General features: G+C 42.5%; 1 protein-coding gene across 1 annotated transcript in view; it reads right to left on the reverse strand.

Moving 5' to 3' along the window:
• The window catches only part of TNMD (tenomodulin), a 221166-nt gene extending 211293 nt beyond the window's left edge, over positions 1–9873 (reverse strand). The window contains exons 1-2 of the mRNA XM_082264303.1: positions 9768–9873; positions 9457–9591 (exon numbers count right to left, since the gene is read on the reverse strand). Of these exons, the coding sequence (XP_082120429.1) occupies positions 9457–9591; positions 9768–9803 (171 nt within the window). The 5' untranslated portion in view covers positions 9804–9873. The remainder of the gene's footprint in view (positions 1–9456; positions 9592–9767) is intronic.
• Positions 9874–10186: the final 313 nt, after the last annotated feature.

The following is a 10186-nucleotide window of genomic DNA, read 5'->3' on the forward strand; positions in this document are numbered from 1 at the left end:
GCTATTTCAATCGCCGGTTTGCTCTCACTCATCGCTCGTTCAAACCCACATGTTCATCGCACCTACGCCTGAGAAGTCGGAGCTGCTGACATAGCTTCCTTGCTGAACTGAAGCCGGAAACCTCGCTGGTGATCCGTATCTCGCTACGGGATCACCCCTCTCCAATGGACACTGTTATTCCTAAACCTATCTAAGTGATAAGTACCCCGCAGGGGATTCTTGCTACCAATCTCCTACTGTCATCTACTGCAATTACCAAGACTATCCATCTATCTATTCACTATCACCTGCATAAGACTGTTAGCTCTTGGGACTACCTTGAACTATCCTTGCACTAGGTTACTCTGTCTAAGTATACTCCATCTGTGTCCTCTTACCATCTGCACTATACTTGACATCAGAACCTATCTGCTTACCATCACCTACAACTCTCCTATACTACTTGTAGTGCTCACCATACAATAGTCTGTCTCTCATCTATATCCTCATATACTCTATCCCTCCATTAAACATCTATTGATATATATATAGTATATAACAGGCTGTACACGGTGATGAAGTCCTGAGAGTTGGATATGTTGTTCAACAGATTCTCTACAAGGCTACTGAGTGTAATAATTCTGCAGCTGTAAATCCATCCACAAACAAAAACGCATGAACGTTACACAAAGACATTTGCAGCATAATCTGCCTCCTGGGGTAGTTACAAGCCTGGATGTGTCCCCTGATTGGGTTTCCTCCACCGCCCTATGAGAAGCCTCTCACAGGAGCCAATGGGGAGACTCCCCCTTCAGCAGGCACACCTGGAAACCATGACACCCTAACTAACTATTAACTAACTATTAAATCACAGCCCTGCTGTTAGGCAGACAAGGCCCACTATACCTTTACCTAGTACCTACCTGTAGGGTGCTACACCAACAATGCCTGGTAAGTGGGCTGTGATCGCGGTGGAGGCAACATAGATGCACTAATCCCACTGGAGCTTATATCAAGTGTTGTTTATGGTCACTTTATTAAGCACAAAGAGCACTTTTTTTGGATTATCCCACAGAAGTTTACACCAAGTATTGTCCATTGTCACGTATCACTCACAAGAACACTTTTTAAGTCAATTGAACATTATTGACTTTCTTGTGATTATTCACAACATATGCACGAAGGACAGATTTAGTTAATTTGCAGTTTTGCACACAGTGCACGGTCACTTTGGAGTTTTATATATGCATATATCTATAATATGGCACATTGGTGATATTTATTTATATATAATTATTTATCAATTAATCCATTTTTAATATTTTTGGGATAGGAGTACACAATTTCTTATCTGCACTAATATTGGAGCACTGCCTCTATCGTTTTTGTATTGATTTTCATCTATCCTGTTGTCTGACAAGCAGCTCATATATTGTTTACCGTATATACTCGAGTATAAGTCGACCCGAATATAAGCCGAGGCCCCTAATTTTACCACAAAAAAGTGGGAAAACGTATTGACACGAGTATAAGCCTAGGGTGGGAAATTCAGCAGCTACCGGACCCAACTGGACCACCACGAGACACAAAACAGGGGCTGCGGGCATGGTACAGGAGATGGTTTAGGCATGGTACAGGAGATGGCGCAGGTCATGGTATAGGCATGGCACAGGTCATGGTAAGGGCATGGCACAGGTCATGGTATAGGCATAGCACAGGTGATGGTATAGGCATGGCACAGTAGGTATAGGCATGGCACAGTAGGTACAGGCATGGCACAGGAGATGAAGTGCTGTGGGCATGGTACAGGAGAATGTCCTGTACCATGCCCGCAGCACTGCATGAGGAAATGCAGGGGCTGCGGAGGAGTCTCCCTTACCTTTTGGTGAGGCGTCTTCGATTTAAAAATCGTGCCGCACGGCGCCAATACGTCACCGCGGATGCGCCGCCGATGCTCAGGAAAGCCCGTACACAATCGGCTATTCCCGGGCATGCGGCACATGCGCGGTGACATGTCGGTGCCGGGCGGCACTATTTTTAAAAAGACAGTGACTCAAGTATAAGCCAAGGGGGGCATTTTCAGCATGAAAAAACATGCTTAAAATCTCGGCTTATACTCGAGTATATACGGTACATTTTTTTATACACTGATTTATCACGTGAACACCAATTAATTATTAATTATTAATTATTTATCAATCAAACTCTAATCCTTAGCGCACCTATCTTAGTGTTTATCACTCAATTTTACATTTTATAGGTACAATCAAACAATTTTTAATTACAGCTACAAGAATTTTATAAAATAATTATTAACAATTCTTTAACAAGAATAAAAGCACCAAAAGCCGTTCAGACTTCTTTTATTTCAGACTCTTATGTCAAAAAATGCCAACACGTTCCACGGTTCACAAAGTCACCCTTTACCAGGGCTTGGAATTGTTGCACAAAGTGTGTGCTGAACATACAAAATTGATAAATCCAGAGGGATCCTGAAGGGCAATGAGTATGGTGACTCCAGATATTTGTTAAACTTAACTTGCATTGCAGTCATCATCAGACTCCTCCCACAATTCCTCCAATTGTATCAGTCCAATTCAACGGTACCATGTCCTGATGAAAGGGAGCCCTTTAACCACTTCCATACCAGGCACTTTTCCCCCCTTCCCGCCGAGGCCAATTTTCAGCTTTTTGTGCTGTTGCATTTTGAATGACAATTGCGCGGTCATGCATCGCTGTAACTAAACCAAATTTATGTCAGTTTTTTCCCACAAATAGAGCTTTCTTTTTGTGGTATTTGATCACCGCTAGGATTTTTAGTTTTTGCTACACAAATAAACAAAGACCGAAAAGTTTGAAAAAAAAAACAAAACGTTTTTTTGTTTATGTTATAAAATGTTGTAAATAGATATGTTTTTTCCTGCACTGATGAGCACTGATGAGGCCACACTGACAGGCACTGATGGGGTGGCACTGATGGGGTGGCACTGATATGCAGCACTGATAGACACTGATATGTGGCACAGATATGCAGCATTGGTGGGCACTGATAGGCGGCACTGATGGGCACTGATAGGCGGCATTGATGGGCACTGACAGGTGGCACTGATGGGCACTGATGGGCGGCACTGATGGACACTGATGGGCGACACTGATGGACACTGAAAGGTGGCACTAGTGGGCACTAATGGGCACTGGTGGAAAGCACTGATAGATGGCAATGATGGGCAAAAAAGAGAGGAAAAAGAGATCTCCTCAAACAGTCCACTATGTTGTCAAAAAGGTACTTTATTGAAAATTGAAGGTTATCATAGACTCCTAAGAACATGCACAGACCCAAGATAAAAAACATACATAAAAACAAACATAGGGGTTGCTGCAGAGACCAACCAAGCAATTACCCAGGCAATTACCGGTCTCTCCAACCACAGGGACTATTCCCTTGTACCATCTATCTGGATCATAGTTTACCACACTTAACTGACCCCTGGAACTCCGTGGATCCTTTTCGGTCCAATTACTTAGCCTCTGTGAAATGTATTGATCATTAGGGACTGGGTCTACTCACACCCGTGGGTCCCTTTCTACATACAATTCTATTTATTCATAGGCCTGGGTAATTGCTTGGTTGGTCTCTGCAGCAACCCCTATGTTTGTTTTTATGTATGTTTTTTATCTTGGGTCTGTGCATGTTTTTGGGAGTCTATGATTTTCTTCAATTTTCAATAAAGTACCTTTTTGACAACATAGTGTCCATAGTTGACCTCTGTTTGAGGAGATCTCTTTTTCCTCTCTTTTTTGGTCATTTAGTATTTTCGTGGTCAACGAACTCTACTAGCCCTTAGAGGGGCTACAAATAAAGGGGGTACAGAGAGCACCTAAAAGGGTGTCCTCATCCCCCTGCTCTGTTTTACCCCAGCCATAAAGCCGTGTAGGAGAGAGAAATCCTGTATTTTTTAGATGGGCGGCACTGATGGACGGCACCCCGGGGGCGCGCAGAGCGCATTATCCTGCGTAATGTCATATGATGACGGGTCAGGATAATGTAACCACCTTCCCGCTGTCAATTGCCTATAGGGCGGGCGGTTAAACCCCTGAAACGTGTTGTTTTTTAATGACGTAACAGTTTCAACAAAATTAAATCTGGTCTTTATACATTCTGCTTTTGGTATTTTCCTACTTGCACATCCAGTCCCTACTTGGGAAACATGCCAACCTTCGCCCACCATTCTTGGAGAGTTACCCAAGGAGAATCAGGGCTTTTTTTCCTCAGAGTATAGGTGCAGGAACTCCCCCATTTTTGGTCACCTCTCTTCTCCATCCCCTACCCACCTCAGGTCACTGTTCCTTGGTCCCACCCCCTACCTACCTCAGATCACTGTTCCTTGGTTCCACCCCCTACCCACCTCAGATCACTGTTTCTTGGTTCCACCCCCTACTCACCTCCAAGCACCATCCCTTGTTTCCACCCCTACCCATCACCGAGCTCCGTCCCTTGGTTCCACCCCCTACTCACCTCCAAGAACCATCCCTTGATTCCACCTCAGATCACTGTTCCTTGGTTCAACCCCCTACCCACCTCCGAGCACTGTCCCTTGGTTCCACCCCCTACCCACCTCTGAGCACCATCCCTTGGTTCCACCTCCTACCCACCTCAGATCACTGTTCCTTGCTTCCACCCCCTACCCACCTCAGATCACTATTCCTTGCTTCCACCCCCTACCCACCTTCGAGCACTGTCCCTTGGTTCCACCCCCTACCCACCTCCGAGCACCATCCCTTGGTTCCACCTCCTACCCTCCTCTGAGCATTGTCCCTTGGTTCCACCCCCTACTCACCTCCGAGCACTGTCCCTTGGTTTCACCCCCCTTCCCACCTCAGATCACTGTTCCTTGGTTCCCCCTCCTACCCACCTCCGAGCCCTGTCCCTTGGTTCACACCCCCTTCCCACCTCAGATCATTGTTCCTTGGTTCCATCCCCTACCCACCTCCGAGTACTGTCCCCCGGTTTCACCCCCTACCCAACTCTGAGCATTTTCCCTCTGTTGTACCCCCTACGCATCTCTGGGCACCATCGATTGGTTCCACCCTCTACCCACCTTTGAGCACCATCTCTTGGTTCCAACCCCTACTCACCTCCGAGCACAGTCCCTTGGTTCCATCCCCTACCCATCTCAGATCACTGTTCCTTGGTTCCACCCCCTACCCACCTCAGATCACTGTTCCTTGGTTCCACCCCCTACCCACCTCCGAGCCCTGTCCCTTGGTTCCACCCCCTACCCACCTCTGAGCACCATTCCTTGGTTCCACCTCCTACCCACCTCAGATCACTGTTCCTTGCTTCCACCCCCCTACCCCCCTCAGATCACTGTTCCTTGCTTCCACCCCCTACCCACCTTCGAGCACTGTCCCTTGGTTCCACCCCTACCCACCTCCGAGCACCATCCCTTGGTTCCACCTCCTACCCTCCTCTGAGCATTGTCCCTTGGTTCCAACCCCTACTCACCTCCGAGCCCTGTCCCTTGGTTCCACCCCCTTCCCACCTCAGATCATTGTTCCTTGGTTCCATCCCCTACCCATCTCTGAGCACCATCTCTTGGTTCCAACCCCTACTCACCTCCGAGCACAGTCCCTTGGTTCCATCCCCTACCCATCTCAGATCACTGTTCCTTGGTTCCACCCCCTACCCACCTCAGATCACTGTTCCTTGGTTCCACCCCCTACCCACCTCCGAGCCCTGTCCCTTGGTTCCACCCCCTACCCACCTCTGAGCACCATTCCTTGGTTCCACCTCCTACCCACCTCAGATCACTGTTCCTTGCTTCCACCCCCCTACCCCCCTCAGATCACTGTTCCTTGCTTCCACCCCCTACCCACCTTCGAGCACTGTCCCTTGGTTCCACCCCTACCCACCTCCGAGCACCATCCCTTGGTTCCACCTCCTACCCTCCTCTGAGCATTGTCCCTTGGTTCCAACCCCTACTCACCTCCGAGCCCTGTCCCTTGGTTCCACCCCCTTCCCACCTCAGATCATTGTTCCTTGGTTCCATCCCCTACCCACCTCCGAGTACTGTCCCTCGGTTTCATCCCCTTCCCACCTCTGAGCATTCTCCCTCTGTTCTACCCCCTACCCATCTCTGAGCACCATCACTTGGTTCCACCCCCTACTAACCTCTGAGCAACGTCTCTTGGTTCCAACCCCTACCCACCTCCGAGCACAGTCCCTTGGTTCCAGACCCTACCCACCTCCGAGCACCGTCCCTTGGTTCCACCCCCTAACCACCTCTGAGCACCGTCCCTTGGTTTCTCACCCAACCCACTTCCAAGCACCGTCCCTTGGTTTCACCCCCTACTCACCTCCGAGCACTGTCCCTCGGTTCCACCCCCTACCCACCTCCGAGCACCATCTCTTGGTTCCACCGTCTACCCACCTCCGAGCACCATGCCTTGGTTTCACCCCCTACCCACCTTCCAGTATTGCCCCTTTTAGAGAATACGGAACCAAGTATCGATTTATGGTGCTAAGTAATTTGTATGGAATTTGTTAATGATAACAACAAAGGATGTAAATTAGATTCTCTGTTGCCAGCAACAATAGACCCATCCGCAACAATAGAACCCCCTCCCAGCACCAGCAACAATAGGCTCCCAACAGCCAGCATCAATAGACCCTCCAGCAGCCAGCACTCATAGACCCCTCCCTGAACAGTAGATCCCTTCAGCAACAATTATTCCCCAGCAGCAATAATAGATCCCCCACAAACAACAGACCCCCCCTGCAACAATAGACACCCAGCATCCACCAACAATAGACTCCCAGCAGAAACAATAGCCCCCCCCTGCAACAATAGACTCCCCAGCGCTAATAGACTCCCAACAGCCAGCATCAATAGACCCTCCAGCAGCCAGAAATAATAAACCCCTCCCTCAACACTAGATCCCCTTTAGCAATAAATTTCCCCAGCAGCAACAATAGATCCATCCACAACAACAGACCCCCCCCCCCACAACAATTGACCCCCCCTGCCTCCAGCAACAATAGACTCCCAACAGCCAGCATCAATAGACCCTCGCATCCAGCAACAATATATACAACATAATAATACTAAATACTATACTAATATACTATATACTACAATATATAAATATACTCATTTTAAAACACATTCCCCGGTAAGATACACCCACAGTCAATGTCACATTCACTGCTTTATAACTATACCCCTTATTGTACACTATATACAGGGTAGCAGGTCTATATTAGCTTCCTGGACCAGCATTCAACTCAGTGACGCAAGAAAAGTTAAAGGAAAAAATAATGTTACCAATTTCCGAAATTTCTTGGAGGGAAACTCAATGATGGCTGACTCCGCCCTTATGCGTTTGCTAGCAAACCAGATTCAGATTTTTAGATTATTTTTTTTGATTCCTCATACCTTACCATTAAAATCCAGAGGTGGAGTAATTAAAAAAAAAATCCCCTTGACCCAGTTTGCAAGTGTGTGAACCATAGCAATCTGTGCACTAAATATATAAATAAGTATAATTTCACTATTTAATAAAAAAAAAAAAAAAAAAAAAACCTAAACCAGATTCCGAACTTTTTTTTTTTTTTTTTTTGATTGCTCACACCTTACCATTAAAATCCAGAGGTGGTGGTGAGTAATTTAATAAAAAACAAAAAAATTCCCCTTGACCCAATTTGCAAGTGTGTGGACCATAGCAATCTGATCACTAAATATATAAATAAATATGATTTCACTGTTGTTATTAAAAAAAAAAAAAAAAAAAAAAAAAGAATATTAGATGCTAAGGCGCCATGGGACGTGACTTACCTTCTCTGGGTGCTGTTTCCAGAATTCTTTCACTTCTTGACACAAGCAAAGTTCAATGAAAAAAATAACGTTACCATGTTCCGATATTTCTTGGAGGGAAACTCGGTGATGGCTGACTCCACCCTCTTGCGTTCGCTAGCAAACCAGATTCCAAACTTTTTTTTTTTTTTTTTTTGATTGCTCATACCTTATCAAATAAAATCCATAGGTGGTGGTGAGTAATTAAAAAAAAAAAAAAAAAAGAAAATTCCCCTTGACCCAGTTTGCAAGTGTGTTAACCATAGCAATCTGGTCAATAAATATATAAATGAATATAATTTCACTATTTAAAAAAAAAAAAACGAAACCAGATTCCGAACTTTTTTTTTTTTTGATCGCTCACGCCTTACCATTAAAATTCATAGGTGGTGGTGAGTAATTAAAATAAAATAAAAAATTCCCCTTGATCCAGTTTGCAAGTGTGTGAACCATAGCAATCTGATCACTAATTATATAAATAAATATAATTTCACTACTTAAAAAAAAAAAAAACTAAACTAGATTCCGAACTTTTTTTTTTTTTTTATTGCTCATACCTTACCATTAAAATCCATAGGTGGTAGTGAGTAATTAAAAAAAAAAATAAATAGACTAAACCAGATTCCAATTTTTTTTTTTTTTTTTTTTTTTTATTGCTCATACCTTACCATTAAAATCCATAGGTGCTGGTGAGTAATTAAAAAAAATAACAAATTCCCCTTGACCCAGTTTGCAAGTGTGTGAGCCATAGCAATCTGGTCAATAAATATATAAATAAATATAATTTCACCATTTAAAAAAAAAAAAAAAACTAAACCAGATTCCGAACTTTTTTTTTGATTGCTCATACCTTACCATTAAAATGTATAGGTGCTGGTGAGTAATTAAAAAACAAAAAAAATCCCCTTGACTCAGTTTGCAAGTGTGTGAGCCATAGCAATCTGGTCAATAAATATATAAATAAATATAATTTCACTATTTAAAAAAAAAACTAAACCAGATTCCAAACTTTTTTTTTTTTTGATTGCTCATACCTTACTATTAAAATACATAGGTGGTAGTGAGTAATTAAAAAACAAAAAAAAATTCCCCTTGACCCAGTTTGCAAGTGTGTGAACCATAGCAATCTGATCAATAAATATATAAATAAATATAATTTCACTATTTAAAAAAAAAAAACTAGATTCAAACTTTTTTTTTTTTTTTGATTGCTCATACCTTACTTTTAAAATCCATAGGTGGTAGTGAGTAATTAAAATACAAAAAAAAATTCCCCTTGACCCAGTTTGCAAGTGTGTGAACCATAGCAATCTGATCAATAAATATAGAAATAAATATAATTTCACTATTAAAAAAAAAAAACTAAACCAGATTCCAAACTTTATAATTTCACTATTTAAAAAAAAAACTAGATTCAAACTTTTTTTATTTTTTTATTGCTCATACCTTACTATTAAAATCCATAGGTGGTAGTGAGTAATTAAAAAAAAAAAAAAAATTCCCCTTGACCCAGTTTGTGAACCATAGCAATCTGATCACTAAATAAATAAATAAAAATGTTTTCACTGTTATTAAAAAAAAAAAAGACTATTAGATGCTAAGGCGCCATTGGGAGGTGACTTACCTTCTCTGGATGCTGTTTCCAGAATTCTTTCACAAAGAAAAGCAGCGTTAGAGATATTACCGCAATAACGCAGGTGGATATCGCCAAAATTGCCCATTTTTTGGAATTCCACTTTTTTGGTTTTGATATTTCTGCCTTAATGGGGGGGAAAAAAATAGAGATATAGATTTAAATATAGAAAAAAAAATACATATATATATATATATATATATATATATATATATATATAATAAAATATATATATATATATATATATATATATACACACATATATATATATATATATATTTATATATTTATAATTTCCTTACTTCTGGAAGTCCTGACTCTTCTAGCATAGTCTTCATGCTGGCAGTTGCTATAGGGACAGTGAGTAAGGCAGAGAGCTGGAGAGGGAGTTGTGTAAGACGGAGTCTGCTGCTGTAGGACCACAGAAGGGGAATTATATTTCAGTGACTTAATGATCTCCCATACCAATCCTTCCTTACATTTTTTTTTTCTTTTTTTTTTTACTAGGCGTGTATTCTTCTTCAGTAGTAAAAAGTACCCAGTGCACTGCAAACTTCATACCATACACAGATAACTCAGACAGACAGACGGACACTTGGAGCTTTTTTTATTTTTTATTTATTTATTTAATATTTATTTATTTATTTTTTTTTTTTTGCAATCAGCATTGCATGAATCAGAGTGACAGAGATAGAACAAAGCAAATAAATTCTAAATAAAC

The sequence above is a fragment of the Pelophylax lessonae genome (genome assembly GCF_965119305.1).
Source record: "Pelophylax lessonae genome assembly, chromosome: 7".
NCBI classification, from domain to species: Eukaryota; Metazoa; Chordata; class Amphibia; order Anura; family Ranidae; genus Pelophylax; species Pelophylax lessonae.